Source organism: Rhyacophila brunnea, unplaced genomic scaffold (assembly GCF_057557595.1).
Source record: "Rhyacophila brunnea isolate RB1 unplaced genomic scaffold, BYU_Rbru_1.0 scaffold_2, whole genome shotgun sequence".
In the NCBI taxonomy this organism is placed as follows: Eukaryota; Metazoa; Arthropoda; class Insecta; order Trichoptera; family Rhyacophilidae; genus Rhyacophila; species Rhyacophila brunnea.
This window is the reverse complement of record NW_028232859.1, coordinates 18995449-19020271: the sequence shown is the minus strand read 5'-3', so window position 1 is coordinate 19020271 and position 24823 is coordinate 18995449. Positions and strand designations below refer to the sequence as shown.

The 24823-nt window shown below is 29.4% G+C and overlaps 1 protein-coding gene and 1 long non-coding RNA gene across 2 annotated transcripts; both read right to left on the bottom strand.

The window, feature by feature from the left end:
- Positions 1-1765: 1765 nt before the first annotated feature.
- On the bottom strand, positions 1766-10868 carry LOC147071999 (uncharacterized). Its single transcript, XM_085946531.1, has 6 exons — positions 10747-10868; positions 7904-7980; positions 6560-6761; positions 6234-6381; positions 5872-5944; positions 1766-1788 (listed from the first exon to the last, which is right to left on the bottom strand). Exons 1-6 carry the CDS (start codon positions 10866-10868, stop codon positions 1766-1768), a joined length of 645 nt encoding a protein of 214 aa, XP_085802657.1.
- A 4227-nt stretch (positions 10869-15095) lies between these two features.
- LOC147071998 (uncharacterized) lies at positions 15096-23492 on the bottom strand. The gene is made up of 8 exons (XR_015070670.1): positions 23292-23492; positions 22514-22640; positions 18107-18538; positions 17088-17304; positions 16561-16708; positions 15939-16083; positions 15661-15852; positions 15096-15296 (listed from the first exon to the last, which is right to left on the bottom strand). It is a non-coding gene; the product is annotated as an uncharacterized LOC147071998 (long non-coding RNA).
- Between the last annotated feature and the right edge of the window lie 1331 nt (positions 23493-24823).

Here is a 24823-nt window from a genome sequence, read left to right as displayed (position 1 = left end):
TTAAGATTTTTTACATTTTTTAATTTTTAAACGCATTTATAAAACCATTAGTATAATTTATGTCGACATTATTATAGTGAAATATTTACGATAAAAAAGTATATTGATAATCTATGTGATCCCAAATTTGACAAGAATTAGGCATTTTATTATTTAAAAAAATGGACAAGATTACCACATTTCAAGGTAATTCTAAATATACTAATTATAAGCTATGTCTTTGACCATTCAAGTGTGATAAACATCTTATGAATAATGATTGCTTTATAATAATTATTGACCTATGAATAAGGTAGTGTTTTTTTTGAAATACGCCATTTCTTTTGGCATTCCCCAGTGATTAAGCTACAACATACGACCGTAGCCATAAATTGACAAACTAAAACTAAAGTAGGAAGTAAGATCATGTTAACGCGCGTGTTTGAACATGTACCTAACCGAAAAAAAAATCTTTTTTTTTAAACGGTTATTGCCGAAGTGAAAACCATTTCCTTCCTTGATTGACCAATAGACCTGGAGAATATTTAAAAAACAAAAATACAAATCAGACGTAAATTAAGATTTAATTTTTTGTTATAATGCAATATCAAGGGTATACTTTCAATATGTATATTATATTCATGAATAAATCATAATACCTACTGATTACCTATAATAATATTATGTTCTGTAAAAAGTACAGTTATTCAGTGAAATAAAATTATTTTAAATTATTAGGTACAATTAATTAAAAAATCTTTTTGTATATAATGGCTAATCACATAAAAGAAAACTTTTTCGAATCCTCACTAGCCGAATAGGAAAGGCTGGAGCAGCATTCAACACGATCCGGAATGACTACGACTACCGATTGTATTCATTTAAATCCAATTACCTACCGCCTGTTTGACGGTTGTATTTTGATGGCGCTACTTTACGATAGTGAGTCATGGGACCTTAGGCCCGTTCGGACCGGCCGAGTGATTTAGTAGAGTGGTGAGTGATTTAGTGAATTAGTAACTGAAAAGTGTCCGAACACAGTGCATTAGTGAGTGACGTGTCAAAATGAACAGAGCGACGAGAGCGACGGATATTTCAAAACGGACACCATTCGCTTGACACAATAGTGCTGCCGTCTGTCAGATAAACTTGTAACTTCAAAAATAATTCAAATGACACTATGCAAAAACGGCGTTGTTGAATTGAATCGATTTATGCTCCAAATTCCTATTGATAAATACCAATTTACATAGGATACCTACCTATTATATTTTTGTGGTTTCGTAAATTTTTGTATGCTTACCTATGTATTTTTGTAGTTTGTTTAGGTAATAAATATGTACTTTATGCACAATGTTAGAATCACACCAGACATCTATCGAGCCGCCAAATAAATGTCTTGCACATTCCCAAATGTAGAAATATTTTTTTAACCATCCCATTATCTAATGCATTAGGTGAAAGATCGTTTTTTGTTTCAAAGTGTGTAAAAAAATATTTGAGAAGTACTATGGGAGATGAAAGATTTAATAGTATTGCCATTTTGTATATAGAGCAAGAAATTTTAAGCCGAATTGACACTGCCAAAATAATTGACGAATTTGCAAGAAATAAAGCAAGTTAATTTTTTTTTTAAAACATGTTTTTTTTATTTATTTCTAGGTATTACCTTTTTTATTAAATTAATGAGAGTTTCTACGTATAAAACTTTTTTTTTAACTTGAATTTGGGGGCCCCAAAATTTTTACCGCTCAGGGCCTCCGCTTGACTTGATCCGCCCCTGATTTTATGCTCCATTGTCCTTACCGACTATAAAATATAAACAGAGTAATAAATAAAAATAACTTATAATTATTCTTATGAACACCAAGATAATGTGTACCTATTTACCTACTCTCAATAACACCAAGTTTTCTGTGAAATATTGCCATTATTTATCAACGTATTAATCAAAAAATTATCCACACTACCTACCGACATGACATAATATCCTTCATACTGAGTAAACAGAATAAACGAAATAATAAATGAATATAACTTATAAGATAATGTCTCTTTACCTATTCTCAATAACAACAAGCTTTCTGTGAAATATTGGCATTTATCAACACAGACGTTCGCGACGTTTTGTCGCGTTGAAGTATAATAATTATAAGTTATAATATTTCGATCAATATCTTCGTTACAACGCTGTGCCATTCCTACGGCAGTCGGCAACTAATAAACTAGCCGGTTCAGACTTGTTTCGTGGCTTGGTTAGTATATAGTGAGAGGTGGTCGGGATCGCTACTCGGCCAAAATAATAGAATAAAATGGATCGGCTTGACTGACCATTTTACTAAACTACTCGACTAAATTTGTCTGTTCTAAATCACTAGAACAGTCCAAACAGGCATTTATAAAGGCCAAAAGAAATCGTATACTGAGTTTTAATGACATAATATTATGTTTCCGTTGGATATTGGATAAAATATTGCAGTATAACTTTGTGAGTAACAATGAGATAAAAGAGCAGACCAAGCAGCATCTTATCATGATAAGAGTGAAGAGGTGACGTTGGACCTGGGTCGATTATGTGCTGCGGAACCTTAAAAGAATTTAGACTTGGTTTTCCTGTTATTCAAACTAACCGGATTGAAGTGTTTTGGTAGGCTGCTAAATATTATCCAAAGCGTATGTATAGCGGAGCGATTGGATTCTGGCAAGACCTGGGAAAAGGCAAGTATTCACGCGAGCGATTGGGATTCTTGGAGTCCATATTCATGTGGTATCCATTTGATACAACTAAGATTTGGATGTGGTCGAAGAATGAGTAGGTATGTTAGTGTTAGATAATATTCTGCATTTTATCAGCTTGACTCTTGATCACAAACGAGTAATTTTTGTTTGGTTTTAGGGTCGTCACTGGTAAGCTCTAATTAATTTAGATAATATGTTGATCTGCTTGATTATTACGTGTCATGTATGCACTAGAAACTCGTCGTACATATTATTGTTTTATTTTATTATTATAATATTATAAATTCATAAATTTTATTATTTATTGAATTAGTTAATTCAATCGATTGCATCATGTTGCATTAGGTAAACGCGCCACTGCCCCAAGTACAACTTGGTACAAACGCTAGTATAATATAAAACCATCACCACTTACAGTTTTGTATTGTTTTTATATGAACATGTAAGTATTGAAATTGCATGTAATTAAATAATTTTGTGATACCAATATTAATCTTAAATTCAGCACTGTTGTGTTGATTTTTATTAATTAATTAATCATTCAAATATTATTTGTATCACATGTAAGTCATATAAACAAAGCAGAAGCACTATTGTACGTAACTATTTGTATCAAACATTGAAATAAAAATAGGGTAAGCCCAGATCGAGCGGACCCTTTGAAAAAAGATAATTAAAACGAAAATTAAATATTAAAAATGTCACAAACTTCTTTTATAATCTTTCAATGTCGTATATAAACGTGTACTAATTATAAAAATAACCTGTAAAACAAATATTTATTATCCACTCTGGCCGAACCCTTCGAGAAAAGTGAATATGTATATAAATCAACAATTTAATCTTCAAATCCATTAGAATGATAGTTCCATTGATGAATATAGTCTTTAGAATTATGGTGAAAGTAGTTTTCTAGGCAAGCAAAACATTAGCTGAAATTTTTCTTTTCCTTTTGATTTGATTTTTCTACCATAGCTTCTGTGCCATGCTAGAATCAGATTTGTTTAAACTCAAACCACCCTGTCTCAAATTCAACTAATTTTACATTTCAGTAGTTAAATCGACATTTGAGTTAAACGAATATATTATCCGCATTGCCCGTATCCTTTTGCTCGGTGGTCTCTTTTTAATTTAACTCATCAAAAATAAAGGATCAACTAAATATCAATAATACCTACCTAATATATTAAGCAAAATGCCAATAGTACATTATACTGTAACATATTATTATCATTTCGAGTAAGTAAGATTGAAAGGAACTAGGAACTAAATTGAAAATTAGTAACGAAACATCGAAAAATATGCAATTATTTATTCGTCAAAATATGATATTACATGCAGGTTACCCATATAACTATAATAATAATATATTCTATGATAACTTAGCTATAATAATAATTTTTCTCTTTACCAATATGTCTCGCTTTGCCCGTACTTATCCGATACCAAAATATAAAACTTATCGTTTAAATTTTTATTTAAACAACTGATACAACCTTGATAACAATTTCTTCTCATAACGCATGGTGAGTGTAAATGAAAATTTTCATGGTCATAAATATATAGATATATTTGAAAAAAAAAACGATTTTGTTAAGAATATAATGTATTTTTACTTGATTTATGTAAAAATGTGAAAATAAAGATAAATAGTAAAATTTTAAAATTATTTCTTTTTCATAATGAAAAACTCGTATGTCCAAAGACCAATGACAATAATACAAAGAAAGGCTAGAACTTAAAATGTTACAACATATATGATTCCGTGACGTCCTTCAATACACCTGCAATAAAAATATAATAATAAACATGAAAACTAGGTAATAAAATATAAAAATATTATATTGAATAAAACTTGTGGTATTGTTTTGTAACAAAGCCATTTTTTTATTGGTAATAGTGATTAATAAATTTGAAAAAAACAGTCAAATTTAATATGTTTAAATTTAAAATTTGGATCAATCCAATATCTTAAATTGATGCTTATGTTACTCGTATATATATGGTAGATATACGATTCTAAAAAAATGAATGAAATAAGGTTTAAACAAATCAATAAACAGAACGTACTCTTCTATTTTGACTGCGTACAGAAAAAGTAAAATAATATAATATTTCAAAAGAATCACGTAGTAATAATTATTAATCTTACCTAAAATTGGAGTAAGTAAAATATTTAGTATTCCATTGCACAAAATGGCCAACCCGTAACCGGCCGCAAATCTTTCGATAGGTAATATCTCCGCACACATCAGAGGCAAAGCCACGTATAACCATCCTCTGAAGAAACCCAAATATGCTGTAATTATGGCAACTCCCAAAAAGTCATCAAATTGAATAAAAACTGAAAAAACAGTAAAATTTATAAGAAGTACAATTACAACGGTTTGCAAATCCGGATTTGTTTTTATATATTGGGATAGAAAATCCTAATTATGTTAAACTGATAATAAAAACATTTTTTAAATTATTCATTCATTATTCTTCGGAGGTCAGTTTATTTCACCAAGAATAAGAAAAAATGTTATAAAAATAACCATCTACCTAGGTACGTGGCTTGCGGTCTATAGATGCTGTAAATACAGAGCATTTCCAGAAATAATCAATACATTAGTGATAATAATGTGAGGTATTTGTTAAGTATTAATTTAAGCAAATTTAAGTTAATTTTTCTAGTATATTGTACCTAATATTAGAGACCATACTACGTCATTAGCGGCCAGCGAATATGAAATTAGTTACAAACTCTGAGTGATAATAATATCTAGCAAAAAGAACCGCACGACACTGCTATTTGCCCACCTTTTTGTCTTCCTATCTTTATGATCTTACATATTTAATAATTCCCACATTATCACTACATATAACATAAAAGTGATGCGCCTGAATACAAATGAATGATAATAATATTGAAAGGTAAATAAATTGAGTGCAAGTTGTTAAAAAAAACTCTATTAATAAAATGTATAAAAATGTATACTTTTTTTGGTTGTCTTAATATTGAGGTGATAATAATTGTTAACACTTAATTGTTAATATATATATTTAAATAAAAAATATATAGGTAAGTACAAAACTCACCGAATCTTCCGATTGTAGAACAGATCAAACCAACATAGCATAAATGACGACTTTTAACATCGAAAAATTTACCAACAATCGCCAGAAGAATTCTTGAAATAAGATCTGCTATTGATGTTATAGATATGCATTGCGTTACCTGTGACTAGAAGCAAATAATTACAATATTTTTCATATGCCAATATTTGAAAGTAAAGACCATAAGGTGCGTATATAAAAGTTGACAAATTCTTAACGAATCAATAAAAATTCGGGTGACTCTCGTGGTGGTTCCACCCAACAGTTCTGGGTTCGATCCCGATGAGGACTCAAAAATGTATGTGTTTTTCATAAAACCTGGGTGTTTGTGATTGTTGAAAGTGACTAACAAACACCTTGTACCAAAAAGCATGGACAAAGTTATTAATATTTAAAAAAAAAAAAAAAAATCTTACCTGAGTAAATCCATACTCAAATAGTAACAGAGGCTGCAGTACATAAAATTGAATATCACAAAGCATTCCAATTCCTATAGCAAGAGTAACATTTCTATATGAAAAACTCTTGAGCAGCGTTAGGTCTAACTCGTCAATTAATGTTTGCCTAAAATATAAATAAAAATTAGATACGTGCCCAACTAAAATGCTTGACCATGATATTTTTTAGATAATATAATAGTTACGTTTTATTAAAATACAAAGGTTCCACTTGATTTAAAAATGCATCATATTAAACAAATATTTAAATAAATTAAGATAACATAATATGTGTAACAACTTACCAAATACCTCGATTATTCTTATTGTCAATCATATCATCAATATCAAATGTTGTGGCTATTTTATTCTGTTTATCTTTAGTTACATTTTTTGAAATGCATGCACCATCTTCAGGAGTAATGAGTGGACTAGAATTTTCTTTTAATTCAATATATGTTTGTAATTTTTTCATATGTATATGATTTTGTAAAGAGTCTCTTCTTGCTAGAAATAAAACAACGCTTCGATATACATTCATTGGATAGCATACAAATTTATATGAAAATTATACATAAGTAAAACATCTATTTAGAGAAATTAACATTCCACATTATTAATTTAAATTTATAAACATATCCTATCATAAAATAATGTCATAATAACAAGTGAAGATAAATCATCATCATCAGTTTGAATATATCCACTGCTGCATAAAGGCCTCTCCAAGCTGATTCCACTTTTCTCGGTCCTGTGCGTTGCGTTGCCACCAATTTCCTCAGAACTTTACCACTTCATCGATCCAGCTGCCTCTAGGTCCATCATGCGGACGTTTTCTACCTCTTGGGTACCACTGGATGACTAGATTTGTCCAGCGATTGTCCTTTCTTCAAGATACGTATCCAGCACATTCGTTCCTAAAAACCTCAAAGGGAAATGGGTTGGACACATAGCTCGAAGGCGATTAGATTTTTAAAATTTATATTAAAAATTATACATATTAATATACGTAAAAATCCCGATTGATATATATAATTTTCAATGTTTATAATATGGAAATCCAACAAATTTACTTATTTTGGTTTAAAAAATATTAAAATTATACTTTTTCGGGCTTTGCAAAATTAGACGAATATAAGAACACTTAAATAATGATATATTAATTCGTGATATATCATTTAAATAAAAATGTTAATATAAATATTAACCAAACAAAAATACTATCGCCGAAAATTAAAAAATATAAATTGTGGTTTTAAGTGCAAAAATTTGGTACCGGCAAACCTTAAAGTATTGGTATTTCTCTACTGATCAAAATATATATAAGATCAACCGAGTCTCGTAGTTTACAGAAATATAATATAAGGAGGACAAGGATTTTTATCAAAATCGTATCGAAATATTTGGGTTTAAGTTTATTTGATTACCTTCGATTTCTTCAAGATTATCGTCATCTTTACTGTTAGGTATAAGGTGCCATTCTATTGGCTGGAACAAAGTACTTCCAACAATACTGTGTGCAGTAAATGCACCAACTAATGCCATCATATCTCTGTACCCATACAAATTCAACCAATATTCTACAATAAACGGAAAAACTATTGATCCCAGGCCAACGATAGACATGCAAATTCCCATCATCATTACACGTTTCCTGACGAAGTAGCAGTTGAATACTGTGAAGCCGGTGGACATGATAACTCCCCATCCGAAGCCGTTGAGGATGCTGATAGTGAAAAACATCTGATAAACGTTTGTGAGAAAAATTTTTAGTATCCAGCAGATTGTGTAGCAACTGCAGCCAAATATGGCCATCTGCCGAAGTGAAAACCATTTCCTTCCTTGATTGACCAACAAACCTGGGGAATATTTAAAAATATATAGATCAAACATAAATTATTATAAGATTTAATTATATGAGCTTTAATGACATAATATTATATTATGATGTTTCCGGTGGATATTGGATATATTACCACAGTATAACTTTATGAGTAACGAGGAGATAAAAGAGCAGACCAAGCAGCATCTTATCATGATAAGAGTGAAGAGGTGACGTTGGACCTGGGTCGACTATGTGCTGCGGAACCTTAAAAGAATTTCAACATAGCTTTCCTGTTATTTAAACTAACCATATTCCAGTGTTTTGGTAGGCCACTAAATATTATCTACAGAGTGTATTATAACGGAGCTATTGGCTTCTAGCATGACCTGGGAAAATGCAAGATACACGCGAGCGACAAGGGTTCTTGGTGTCCATATCTATGTGGTATCCATTTGCTCCAACTAAGATTTGGACGTGGTCGAAGAATAGAGTTAGTGTTAGATAGTCTGCATCTTATCAACTTGACTCTGTATCACAAACGAGTAATTTTTCTTTGGTTTTAGGGTCGTCACTGGCAAGCTCTAATTAACTTAGATAATATGTTGATTTGCTTGATTATTACGTGTCATGTATGCACTAGAAACTCGTAGTACATATTATTGTTTTATTTTATTATTATAAATTCATCAATTTTATTATTTAATGAATTAGTTATTATATTTTATACTTACTGTGTTGATTATTGACTTGTATTTACTAGAAATAGTACAGGGTAAACTGTAGAGAATGAATAATATGAATTTTTAATTAATAGTTTAAGTGTTATTATTGAACGTATAATAGATGTTTTGTTTCAATGTATGATTCTAATTTCTATATTATAATATAATAGTGAGTAACACATACTATATCCGCCTTTACCTAAGTCCATTTTAAATGAAAATAAATGTTAGCTATAAATATAATATTATGAAAATTAAAGTTCAGTTACCAATGAAGACCGTATTTTACCATGTTTTTATTAGCTCGTATTCTTTTTTGTCTCATAAAGATTTTTTCGGTACTGTTCGGTTATCAGGAATACAGCGGAAAACACATTTTGAAAATACCCGATATACTGGATTATTTGTTAGTTTGGGTTAGTTTAGATTAGTTAAGGTTAGGTTAGGTTGGGTTAGGTTAGGTTAGGTGAGGTTTGGTTAGGTTAACCTAACAAATAATCCAGTTTATCGGCTATTTTCAAAATGTGTTTTCCGCTGTATTCCTGATAACCGAACAGTACCATTTTTTCTTGTTTGTCCAAGATTTTAACTAACTTCCCGACTAGTTAGACATTTGAAACTTTTAGAATATATCAGAATACGACGAGAATGCATTTTTTAAATACTTTTGGCCATCTTTAAGCAGAATAGAATTCATTTTCAGTTGATTCTATTTTGTATGTTTCGGAAAAAACATCGTTAAAAGTAATATTTACTACTCACTATTATTGGTTGCTAAGTGGATCCTAGCAACTAAATTATTAAAATATACGTGCGTTACTATAGAAATCAATAGACTTAGCAAGGTTATATGATTCAACAGAAAATTTAAAAACGTGGTTTATAAAAAGTTATTTTTATCTTGTAATTATGTTTCGATTGAGTCAAAGGGCAGTAAAAATATTGTATTGTGATTTTTTTGTTTTCAAATGAAACTTCAAGTTCGATAATGTAAAAAATAAAAAAAATCAAAAAAAACAAAAATGTTGAATGTTAGTGTTTAAACATAATCAGTGGCGGCTTGTCCATATGCACTGCAAAACTGCAGCACCTCCAAGCAAATTGAGTAAAAATAAATATTTAAATATACATACATTTATGTATATTATATGAAAATATCAATATTATTTAAGCTCGTCCGCGCACCGATATATCCAATAATTATCATACACCGCGGTACTGCAGTACCGTTTTCAAACGAATATGCTCGAATATGCGCAGGAGGGGTGCGAGGAGCGGGGCACGCAGCTGGAGGCTTGATCGGTACTGCAACAGGCCCGACAGTGTATCGCCGTTTCTGCGTTCATACGTGAGCACGCGCGCGACAGCGGAGGAAAAAAAATAGCTTTAATGATTTATTAACATTGTTAAAATTTATTTCTGCAAGCAATTTATTCAAAGTTCTTTATTTTAATTAATTATTACTATAATTAATAATTTATATTTAATTTTTATGTTAATAGTAAAATATAATTCAAATAAACATTTTTTTAATCAACCGCAGCACCCCCACTATCTTATCCACGAGCCGCCACTGAACATATTCTATTATTAATAAAATGTATTTAGAAATTATGTTTTTTGTTATCACAATAGTGTATCCAAAACATTAACACTTCTAAAAATAAAGCATACGTATCTAGTTAAAATATTGGGATATAAATAAGTATATATATATAATTTTTATTGTGGTCAAACCATCTGACAATTGAATAGACCGAATCGCTGGAAACTAAAATCTCGCCTGTTATCTATATTTTAGAAGGATAAGAGAAAAGATTATAGTTTTGATCAATTCAATATTGTTCAAAGTCATATATTTTAGGTCGGCACCTACTTAAGATAAAACTAGAAGGAATAATTTTATATACATAAAAGTGGGTTAAATTATTTTAGGTATTTATACTTGCTTGAAGATGATATCATAACTGCAGTCAATCCATTTACAGTGGTCAGGACACCAGCTGAATCACCATTTTCCTTTAGAAAATCATTAAACATCAGCCCAAAAGAGTTAGAATGGGCCATGCACACTGTCTGTAATTCATATATTAATAATAATACAACCATTTTTAATACTTTTTAATCAATTCTATGCCTTCAGCAAGTTCTCTCGTTCTATGATGCTGTGATCGACAGGCTGCACATAGAAATTTTGTGAGTTATCTCGTCCAACTTTGAACTCAAACTAGCCACTGTCGATTGATTTGTATAATTTAAAAAATTATCACACAGTGACATCTGTTTGAAAATTTATGAAATATTAAACCACAAATTAAAAGTTTCGCTCAACATTTAACGTGTGTCGTTAAAAATTTGCGGCCTGTCAGATACTGCCGTAGTAATATCGTAAGGCATAGAAATAGTTAAACAATAAGAGTATTTTAATAAAGTTGATATTTTATCTTTTCATTTTTGTATATTTTTTGAGAAGGCATCAACATAGTCAAAAATAATCTTACTGTAATGAATTTGCTGGCATGCATTTAAATAATTGTTTGTTTATATACCTTTTTATCATTTCACTTACATTGCATATACAATATATTATTATACACTCTAATTATGTATTATAGTTAATGCGTAATAACTAATAAGAGTAACGTAAAATTTACTTAAATAATGTTACAATTGTATTATTATTATTGTTCTAGGATGAGGAACTACCATTTGATGACATAACCGATGGCAAAACTTTTTGATACCCAATTCATGAGCAATTATATCGTTGATATTTTTAAATGTATTCAATGCAAACAATATTTACGTATATAATGCATACACGGGGATTAAAATATCTACCCATTCTGTGAATGTAGATATAAATAAAACACTAAGAATGTCGTTGAGACTTGCTTCGTGTATGTATTTTCTGAGCGACTTTCTGCCACACCAAACCGAAAAAAAATATTATGCAGCCGTTGATTAGGGTTTTACCAGTGCACTTTTAGTGAGGAAATTTTCATGGCATTGTTATATTGTATTGATGACTGAGGTTTTGTTTCTGTAATATTATATTTATCTAGTTATTTATCTCACCAAAACAGTAAATAAATTCATTCCTACCATGAATTTAAAACAATACATTTTTTGTATATTATGAATCTTTCTGCGACTTATCAAGGCCGGTTTAGTATATAAGAATCTTTTTAACTGACTAACTGCAATCACAATATTATATAAACCACTCTTGGTTAAAAAATTTAACAAATACGGATGAGAAAACTTGTTTTATTCTGCAAAGAATATTAATTATTATAATAATGAAATGCTTTAAAGTACCTAAGCACTTATATTATAATTAATGTATTTACAAAAGCATTTAAAAAAGACAAATACTAAATCAATTATTAAAAAAATACAATAATTTTATCGAAATTAGAAAATCTACTTACAAAAGTTATTGTAAATCCCACACATATCATATATGCCCAACCTCTTTCTGATGGTACGAGATCCACTTTAGAATATCTTTTTGTAGCACTAGCCATTTTTTTAGTTACAAGGTATAATATTTAATGAACATTAAAACAATAAGATCATTACCTATACAATGTATATCAATTAAAACAGGTTTGTATTTAGACAGATCCGTCTTCAGGAACTTAGTTCCCCCTAACATATTTTTTTATCTTTCAAACATAAGAGTCTTTAAATTTTGGATTTTTAATATAATTGTTTACCTAAAAAGATAAACGGAAGTGAGTATTGTTAAAAAGATACTCACATGATAAATATATAATAACTCCAACAGTGCTGACTTAACGTTTCATGATTCAATAATAATTCAACACAATATATTTCCACACATAAGAAAATCTCTGTTTAGTTGGCATAAACGAATTGAAAGGGTCAATGATAATATATACGATTATATACATTATTCATAAGTCGGAGGAATACTATGTCTTATAAATAAAGATATCATAATTACGTCTGTAACATATCCTTGACATACAATTAATTTATAAAGGGTGTTGTGAAATGTATTTATAAACAAAATTAAATACACGGGTTGATGTGAAAGAGATGTGGTCAAGTTAATTTTTACTGAAACCTTTTAATTTTTTGTAAGAAATATAATATATATCTTTATTACAGTTTCATATTTTTTATAAGCGATCAGTTTTGAGTACCTATATCACCAAGTAAAAAGTCAGTGTTTCTTGGGGTGATGAAATTTTTTGAGAATGTTTTACAAAAAAAAACTCAGTTTTAGCGCTCTCAGAATTAGGCCGCTATTGTCCTATGTTTATGGGATGGACCCGAATCAATATAATATGATAAGATTATAAAAATAATATTTTTCAGATGTAATTTTCTGATACAAAATAAATATAATTAGATCCAAGGTCTTTATTAAAGCTGTAACTTTGATACATTGATAACATATTCCTTATATTTTATAGGTCCATCTACGAGTATATTGGTAAAATTATTAATAATTACCAATTTTATTTTAGTTTTAAAAAACTAAAAACTTATCTCTTTATATTACAAAAATATTATTGTGAGTTAGTAATTATGTACTGTGATTTATACTGTTAGCACAGATATACACCAAACCTCGTGAAAATTTCAAGTACTCTTTACCATAAACTTGCTTTTCCGATAACTAGATGTCACCAATCAGTGCACATATAGTTATATATTTATTTTCAGAATGTTTCTTTGTTTTAAATATTTTTATGACAATAATCTTATAGTATATTATCAGATTATTATAATTATTATTTTGATGTTCTTGTTACGTATTCTTTCGGTGCCGTTTTTTAAATAAAGATTGGCAACCAAGTTTCAGTAAATCTCATCATAGCGGGTTAGTCGTTTTGGATCACCAACGCATTGAGAATTGAACCACTTTCATCGATTTCTGTAATCAAGAGCAAATACATATGTCTCTTTTACTACCCCTTACCTTTATCTTCATTGTAAATCATAGTAAATCGTATACCCCATTATGGAAAATACAGCTGAAGAAAATAAGCAGCCTTTCTGCACCTGCAATTAGCTATAAATTCTATTAGTACTTACTGACACATATTTTAAAATTTAAATTGTTATACATATTATTTAAGAATATAGTATACTTCACAGGTATATTTATTTTATTATATCATATATGGCTTTTTTGGGTGGTTACATTTCTCTCGCGGTCGTCATATTGATGCAACCAATTTTGGAGGATAGATTAACCGTATCTGCGTACGTAGGTATTTGATTTTTTCAAATTTTAATGTTACTCGTTTGGTATTAGTTGTAAAAAAACTGATTTTCCCGGATTTTTTAATTTCTTAAAATAGAGTTATTTTCTGATATTGACTAGACTAGATAGTAAAGTTAACTGAAATTTGAAAAAGCAATAGGTAAATTGTAAAGATATCTAAAAAAAATACTAGAAAGTGATTGCGACAATATAAAACTAGTTAATTAATTATCGATGCCATAGAACCCTGTATCATTAAATATTTAACGCCTTATATATCTGTGATATTTCAAATACAAAAACTAAACTCTGCAGGTACATAATGGGTTTATCAAAAAATAACATCCCTCAATTTTTTATGTTGAATACTAATTGTTCAAATTGATATTATATGGGACATATTTCGTTAACCTTATTTTCAGACACCATTGAGATATAAAATTGAAATTTCAGAGATTATTTTCTTATAAGTTTCAAAAATCTGTAGTTAAATAGGAATTGCAAAAAGTAGATATTTGTCGATTAAATGCCGTTTTACTAAAACTTTGATGAATGGCTTATATCTCTTATAATATTTAACAAACAGCTATGAAACTTGAAAAGCATGATGTTGTGTTAACCAAACAACGACATTCATTTCATAAAAAAATACAAAGTTGCATATTGTGCATTGGCTGTTATTATGACAATTGGCTTTCAATTATATGTAATAGATCTAAAAATAGTATTCATTATATATTTTTGTACCATTGAGATAGAAGATTGAAATTCTAAAAAAAAAATATTTCTTGTAGAGTTTTCTGTAAAAGTAGCTCGAGAGCTATTGCAAAAAATTGAAAATGCAGATTTCTTAGAACCCATAAATATAGGTATATATATTATTATTTATCCTAAATTACGATTCAAATACAATCGTCAGTGAAAAGTTTACCAAATATATTTTACTATATAGGTAGGTACGTATTGTTAATAAAAATAAAAGTTTAAGAAATTATGCACGTAGGTGTTTCATAGGTATTTGTGTGAGAAAAAAAACATCGTTTTTCATTGGAAAACAATTTAATTAACGATATAAACCTAAATACAATGGTATTTTTTATATTTTGAATGATAAATATTTGGAAAATAAATAAATTATTTCTTTTTCATAAAGAAAAACTCGTACGTCCAAAGAGCAATAATGCCTATACAAAGAAAGGCTATAACGTAAAATGTTACAACAAATGATCCTGTAAAATCTCTTATTAGACCTGTAATAATAACATAAAACATTCATGTTTAATACCGTAGCCATTTAATTTGTTTTTTTTAACGAAATTAATTTACGTATAACCAAAAAAGACATAAATCTACCACAATAATTTAGTAACTATACAATAAAATATATCACTATACTTTCTAGTCAATTTTCTAAGGATTTTTATTAAATATTTTATGACTGAACGGTTGACTATAATTCAAACAAATCAATACATTTATCGGAAAAATATAAATTAAATAAAAAATAAAATATGCTAAACTCATAAATTATTCTTCTGTAGTAAGATGAGTAGATAAATAGTTTTATAAAGAGAAACCTCAAGACATGTATATATAATACGGTAGCAAGCTTACCTAAGACTGGAGAAAACAAAGTGTTCAATATTCCATTGCACAATACAGCTAACCCATTAGCGGCAGCAAATCTTTCAATAGGCAGTATTTCTGCACACATTAATGGCAAAGCCACGTAGAACAATCCTCTGAAGAAACCCAGAAATGCAGTCATTATGGCAACTCCCAGGAAGTCATCAAACTGAATGAAAGCTGTTCCATAACATACATAAACTATAAGTAAGTTATTATCTTAATATTTTAGTAGTATTAATAAAAATATCAATAAATCTTCTCACCAAACCTTCCGATTGTAGAACAAGCTAAACCAATGTAGCACAAATGGCGACTTTTGACATCAAAAAATTTACCAACAACTGCTTAAAGAATTCTCGCGGTAAGGTCAGCTATTGATGTTATTGATATGCATTGTGTCACTTGTGACTAGAAAAATATAATACAATAAATAACATAAATCACATAAACATTGAAGTTACGATTTCTCGACTTTTTTAAATTTTTAAGATTCCAGAATTCTCGAATTCAAAAATATATTTTATAATACATAATATACACACATTGAAAGTCATCTAACCTAATATATATTGTCAAATAGTTTTCATATACATACGTTGGATACTTTATTTTTCATTTTGATAAATCTTATGGTAAATTTAGATTGTCGAAAAATGATTTTATGAACGTTTTTATATAATTTTATGTCAACGGCTGTTTTTAGTATATCGCGACGCGACTATAATTATATTCAAATCTCTAGTTATATTTTCTACGGCAAAATTTTTTGCTGTTTTTTTCATTTTTTTAACCTTAGAATAGAGATTTTCTGAATAACTGATTTTAGGGGAAAAATGGTAATGGTAATACTATTGCCATAATAATATTATCGACATTCATATTTACATGAGTAAATCCATACTCAAATAGTAACAGAGGTTGCAGGAGATAAAATTGTATGTCACAAAGCATCCCACATCCTATAGCAAGAGTGACATTTATGTATGAAAAACTCTTGAATAGTGTTAGATCCAGTTCATCTATCAATGTTTCCCTAAAACAAAATATAAACAAAGATATTTAGTCAATACATCACTATTTTTCTATAATAATTGTTGAATACAAATTAATATATACTTTATTACCACGAACATTCAAATTCGTAAAATATCATACTGAATAATAAAAAAGGTGTATGAATCTTAGAATATTATTATAGAACAAAATTTAATTTTTAAAATCCCGATAATCATACGTTTTAGAAAAAATTCTAAAGAATAACATTTTTTACTTTCCGCGAATTTCTTATTATATTTACATGTCAACTGATACTTTAAAAGTATCTAGTTAGGAATAATAATTAATTATTAGTGTATACTATTAATTTATTATGATAATATGTTTTTAAAATACATAAATGAATTGTTACTTACCAAATGCGTTTATTTTTCTTATTGTTAATGATATCAATATTATTATTTTTTCCTTCATACTCAGTATTAATACTATGTCGTTTATCTAAGATCATATTTTTTTTGGTAATATATTTACCATCTTCAGGAGTAAAAAGTGGACTAGATTGTTCTTTTAATTCAAATATTGTTTCTAATTCTTTAATATTTGTATGATTTTCTGGCGATTCTGTTTTTGCTAGAAATATAACGCTTTCTTGTAGATGAAAGTTATACATGGCAAAAATTGTTTTATTATATTGATGTCAGTCAGTGAATAGAATTTATGGTTATTTGAAACATACTAATATAATTTTTTTTGATAAATGAAACCCTTAAGAAGAGTAATTTGTATATGGTTATATTGTTATCATTATAATATAATTGTAAGAGCTCGAAGTGCGGTTGAATCTTAAATTATGAGACAAATAATGTACTTATTTTAATAATAAAGTCCAAAATTGTATAATATAAACTAATACTAAGTAATGTACGTATATATTATTGTAAAGTAATATTTATGATGTACATTTAGTAAAATTACTGAAACCTATTTTGTTGGTGGTTATTTGCAACTTTAAAGAAACAATTTGAAGTTTTTTGCCAAAAAATAGTTATAATTTCAACACAGAATAGTGAATAGATGCAATATAGTCTCCTATTGCATAAATACAAACACACATTGAAAAACAAAATGTATATTTTCCAGACCCAGGATTCAAACCTAGGACCCACGACATTATAAGTCGATGCATAAGCCGCTCGGTCATTATACATTAATACATCGAAAATATTATAAGTTTAAGTCTATTGTAGAGATTTTGTATGTTAGGTCACTTATGCTACAACTACCTCAAAAAATTTGAGATTTGCCATAATATTATAAAATTTGGATATTTTAGACTTTGAGGAAAAAAAAATATTATGACAATGTAAAAAAGGCTAGGTTTTAATTTTTCATTAGCTAATCCTTAATTATTTTGAATTTGTATAGTGCCTACCTTTGATTTCATTATCGTTGATTTCACTTTTAATTTTTGATCCAAGGTGCCATTCTATTGGCTGGAATAAAGCACTTCCAATAATGCTGTGTGCAGTAACCGCACCAACTAATGCCATCATACCTCTGTACCCATATAAATTCAACCAATATTCCACAACAAATGGAAAAACGATTGATCCCAGGCCAACAATAGACATGCATATCCCCATCATCATCACACGTTTCCTGATAAAGTAAGAGTTGAATACTGTGTAGCCGCTGGACATGATCAGTCCCCATCCAAAGCCGTTGAGGATGCTGACGGTAAAAAACATCTGATAAACATTCGTCAGGAAAGCGTTCAGAATCCAACACATTGTGTAGCAGCAGCACCCAAATATGGCCATCTGCCGAAATGAAAACCATTTTCTTCCTTGATTGACCAATAAACCTAGATATAAGAAATATTTATTTAATTTTTATATAAAATCAATGTTGTTCTAATGAAACCACGTAAGTCGACCTTAGCAGAAAAATAAGCTTTATTTTTAAAAAGTTGTTTTGTTCTACTTTCGGTAAAAGTACATAAGTAATGTTAAAACTGCGGTAAAACTAAAATATCAAGTTGACAATAAATTTAGTTATCTTGTTTGATCTATTCCATGTTGCTAAATGAAATTATTGATAGTAAATTTTAGTTTTAGTTTAGTTTGAATATAAGTATATTATATTTTTTTTCCGGCCATATCCGTTACTAATAGAATAATATGGGCCTCTACAGAGTGGAAGTTTGTATTTACAGATTTTGTTTTTACGAAAAACGGATGTCAACCACTTGCTCAACAGCTCAACCTATTAGATTTATACTCTGGCAAATTGAAAAACAATAAGTATGTGAAATATACAGGAACATGTACAAGTTACTTATCCCTTAAAAGTCCCATTTTGTGTACCGTAAAACCCCCTAACTTCGCCAAGTGTCCCTAACTTCACCTAAATCAATTAAACACTAAAAACTCATGTTTTTACTATTGCACCACTTTAAGTCACTGAGGCGATTTTAAAGATAATATTCGTCCTGTCACCACACAATTTTCAAACCGCCATTATTTTCGCCGTGTTTGTGTTAGTACCGTTTTTTCGAGTCCGGTTTGAAGAGATTTTTTCGGAATACCTCTGAACTTTTGCTGATTTCTACGAATCTTGTAGAGGTAGGTTCTTCATATTTTTAATATAATATAGTGATATAGTCTGCTTGCCAAATGTAACGTGCGATTTCCGATATTTATAATAAAACATCAATTATTTGAGTATGCAATGTCAGGCTATGTTTTTTGAACTACTTGTTCCTACACTTCCCCTGGCTTTAGGGTTGTCACAAAAAAACAATTTTCTTGAAATAAATGTGTTTTTTTTATTTTTATTGTTTTTAGACTAAAAACTATTCATCACTTTGAATCACCAGTTAACAATTTTTCTCATATTTCCTTAATTAAAAATTTACTATGTAAATCAACACATAAAAATGATACTATAATGCTTTGGGTTTTGGCATCCCTAGCGTAAATTGGTAGGTTGTATGAAACAGTCATTGAAGTGATTCCTATCTTCGCCAACGTAGATATTTCTTTAAAATATGTCAAATTGTCTCAAGCATAAGACCTGAATTTGCTTAAGGCTATTTTTTAATAGATTTCGTGAGTATCCATAGACAATATTTTTTTATTGGACCTACTAAAACACATTGGGCGAAGTTAGGGTATCGTGCCGTAACTTCGTCTATATAAAAAATAGTGATTTATTGTATTATTTAGTATGAAAAGGGTATTACTTCAATATAAATAAAATTAAACACTATCATTGTGCATTTCATAAGATCTATAAGACTTCATATTGGTGGATATTTTGGTGGCAAAACGACTTTCTGTTAAAAAACCGGGCGAAGTTAGGGGGTTTTACGGTAGTAAGAACTATCATTTCCCTCCATTTTGAATGTGAATAGCAAACTGTCACTTTTATTTTTAGTATGGTTTTTTGTCTGGATTTTAGGATTTGGAGGTGAACAAATAACGCACCGGAATTGTTTTGGAAACGGCAAGGTATATTTAAGTTAATATATTCTAAATGGTTACATTTTTATACAAATTCGTTTCGATTTAATTTTGACGGATAGCGAGGTTAACACTGCTTACAGCGTTGCTGTCAAAAACGCTTGTCTCGCTAAAACCAACGTTCACTTGAGAGCCGTACAAAATGCGGCGTTGCCATTCGTATTTTTTTAACGCTATTCAGACAATGTTGCCGGCAGATATTTAACATTATTTAATTATTTTCGCAATCAGCCGTTACTATTTGTTGGATTTGATACCGATTCGGGCCTCTCCAGATACACAAAGACATCCCCAAATGGGGACCATACGAGGGTGTCACAGAACCTACTAATTAAAAAATAAAATACCATTTTTGCTTCTAAGCAAAGCATGTTGATACACCCCATCAGAGTGGTAATAACTATGAGTATCTTGGTATCTTGAAAGACTTATTACGAGATATAGTTTTTACATTTTTTTTTCAATCTAATGGGATCTTCCCCCATTGAATAAATAAAACGTATTGTAACGCAATAATTTAAATGTATGAAAAATTAGACTATCCTGCTTTGGCGTTGGGTGGAGGTAGGATGGACCCACTAAGCTTTGTCAATTATACGTATTTGTTTACATTGAAATAAGAATACAATTTACAGATGTTGTCAGTTAGTTTTTAAAATTCAATTAAACCCTGGAAAACCAAGCCATAATACGCATCTGTCTACAAAATATTTAAAATAATGCTATTAAATCATACATCATTTTGGATTTTTAAAACTCATTCACCGCGGAGTATTTAATTACTATTATTAATTACCACATTTAAATAACATGCTAATTATATCTAATGGCCATCTAATGTGGACACAACAGTTGTGCCGTGCCGTCAGCGCTGTAAGGATTTTAACTCATTTTTCCGACCATGTCCGATCCTGATAGGATCATATGGGCTTTCACAGAGTAGAGGTTTGTATTAACAGATTTTTGTTTTTACGAGAAATGGATGTCAGCTACTTGCTCAACCTATTAGGTCCATACCCTGACTCATACACAAAAATAAAAAAACAATATGTGTACTTGCCAGACCCAGGATTCGAACCTGGAACCCACGGCGTTATAGTCCAACGCTTAAGCCGCGCGGCCACCATGGGCGTAACTCATTTACGGGGTGTTATACGTGAGCAAAGTCGGCGCGGAGCGGAGCGGCGCACGCAACTCAAACGTGTAACCGTGCGTGAAAATGTTCGTATACAGTCTTTTTTTCGTTATACGTTTATACAGTTATACGTTTGAGTTGCGAGCGTCGCTCCGCTCCACGCCGACTTCGTCCACGTAAGACGTTGCGTTAGTGCTAACACCGCGACTGGCGCGTTTGGAGTACTTGCTCATTAGATATAATTAACGTGTTATTTAAATGTGGTAATTAAAAGGTATTTAAAAGTTCAGCAGTGATTGTGTTATTAAGATAGAAGAATATTTTAATTACTATTGTTTGGCTTAGGCAGGGTTTAATGAATTATAAAAAAAACTAAGGAACAATATATTGTAGTGTAATATGTATTCTTAGTTCAACGAAAACAAATAAATATGAATGAAAAAGTGCAATATATAAACTTATTATATTCTATTAAAATGTCATTGGTAGGAATCGGCGATTGCCAGCTGTTAGCCAGCTAGGCCTATCAGCCTGAGGTGGTGTCAGACAATATTGTGAAGGCCAGACTCCAGAATAGACTACGCATATGACCCCAAATTTATATTAGCGGTGACGACTTGCATATCGTAAAACTGACAAATTGGCGAAATGTCAAACTGTCTGAGACGGATAAAAATCCATCCCGAAGGGAAAACTATGGCGTCGTCTATGCATACTTCACAATTATATTAATATCCAACACCGCCAAGCCGTCTGCAAGACCTAGCTAGACAGACTTGCGACCGCCAGCTGGCTCTGCTAGTAAAATTATAATACACAATTGATCCGGTTGCTATGACTACGTGCGTAAACCCAGATTTGCTAACTTCTGCCTCGACACTGTTGGCAACTAATTGTTGCAGGAGATGAGTCGATAGTCTGTAAAATCTCTAATGGTAAAATAATATTTTTTTACAATAAACAATTGAGAATTATTATTGAAATTATATATTTATTTATCTGCAATATTCATTCGTTCAATATTTCATATTATTTTTAATATAAATCGCTTAAAACACTGAACTACACTAAACGATGTAAAGAATTGAGGAAAAAGATATAATAAACAAGACGTATTATAATAATATACTATATTGCAGATAAATAAATATGGGATTAACTTTGATGTAAGTATACTTACTTGAAATTGATATCATGATACCAGTTAATCCATTAACAGTCGTTAGAATACTTGCTGAATTGCTGTTTTCCTTTAGAAAATCATTAAACATCAATCCAAAAGAGTTAGCATGAGCCATGCACACTGTCTGTAAAGTGTACATAATATATAGTAATATTAGAAATATCAAATTTAATAAATACTCTGTGTCATATTTTTCAATTATAATATTATGGTCAGTACTAAAAAACCGATCATAGTCTGTAGATTAAAAGGTAACAAGTTGAAATTGAAGATATTGGAAGTCTAAAGATTTACTAGGGTTGGCCAAAACTTACAATAATAATAGTGGCGTGAAGGAGACGTTTTCTTCTAATATAATATTTTAAACTGAACTTATCTGCCATAACTAATAAATCCAGTTTTACAAAAAAAGTGAATTACTTAATTATAATTATTTTGAGCATTATAATCAATATAATGTAAAAACAATTTTTAATTACAAAGAAACTTTTTAATTATTATGGTTTTTCACTGTAGTAAACAGTATTTATTTTGCTTTTGTCTTAGCGAGTATTATTAACAACATAAACAGTTATCGAGTAAAAAGCATTTTTTTGGAATTCATTATAATAATTATATTACTCGTAGTTAACTAGCACTCAACATTAACATTGTTTTATTTAAGAATTTATGAAAAACATAATATATTGTGGTTAATATAAAGTCAATTCTTTATCTTTATCGTTAACTGCACTATTATTGTGTTGGTGAATTTTAAGTTATTAAGTCTACTCACAAACGTTATAGTAAATCCCACACATATCATATATGCCCAACCATTTTCTGTTGGAACCATGTCCATATTAAACTTTCTTTTTATTGCACTAGGCGTAGTTTAAGATATACAAATATTTACTTAATTATCTTACAACAGAACCATTAAAACATATTCCAATTAAAAGGTTTTAAGGCTGTTTAATATCAGTATAATTATCAAACTCTTGTATGCTAATTATTGTTGTGTAACATTTATCATATAAGATACGATAAGATTACAAAACTGCAAACATTTTTCTGGGCCATAAAGGCTTAATTTTTCGCATTTCGGAAGCACTTTAATAATGCAAAGTAAACACAATTATTAGATGGAACCGGTGCTTTTATGTCTTAAAAATAAAAAAATAAATATGATCATATGAATAATGATAAATATTGTTGTTATTTTGTGAGTGTATGTATTTTAATTATCCATTATAAATAAAATATTTTCTTTCCAAAAGTACAATGTTTTCTATTGTTAGCAAAGATATGCACCAAATAATACTTCGGAAAATGTTCCTGCGAGTTTTCTCACAAGCTTTTGGTTTCGTTAACTAGATGTCACCAATAACAAGCAAAATGTACAAATAAAACTAAATAATTTTTGTTACAAAATAATTGAAATTTGTAATAAGTAAAATGAATAATTCAATCATTATATATTATTTAAATCAGAGTTTGCACAAGAATTTCAGATTTTTTTGTCATTTTTTCTTAGAAATACCAATGCGAAGAAAACATTTCTCACAAGATTACGTTAGTTTAGTTAGGATAAACTCGGTGTTGAATGAGACTGCCTACATATTCTACTAAGAATAGTAGGTGAGTATCCAGTATTTGTAACATAATATCACATAATTGACATAGGTAATTAGTTCCCTTACCGTGTGTATGTTTTTATTATGTTTGATGATTATTTCAAACAACCTGTATGTCAATCTATGTTACATAATGTGTGGTTTTTACCGGCAGAAAGAAAACAATTAAAAAGATTATTTAACATTTTTATTATGTAACTTCTTGGGATTATATTTTTTCTTTTTCATTATAAAAAATTCATATGTCCAACAAATTATAATAATTATGCATCCATAACTAAATAAGTAGAAAGCCGCAACGTACGATCCTGTCAAATCTCGAAGCATGCCTACAAAAAAATGAAAATACTGAGTTTAATATAGTATTAGTTTGATTATGATCATTTATAACATAATATATTTCTTTTATATTGAAATATACAAATAATAAAACATTAGGATAATAATAATATATACATAATTATTTATATCAAGCTACTTTGTGAAGCCAATTCAAGTGAGTGACGATTTGCAACTTTGAGAGAGAACAGCAATTCGAAAAAGGGAATTTTATCTCTTCCATCATATCTCATTTCCCATGTAGTTCTTTTTGGCGTATTTTTGGAATGCAGAACCATCCAACCACTATATTATAATCCTTCATTTTCGTGTACAATTGACTTAACTGACTTGACATGTTATTAAAATTGAT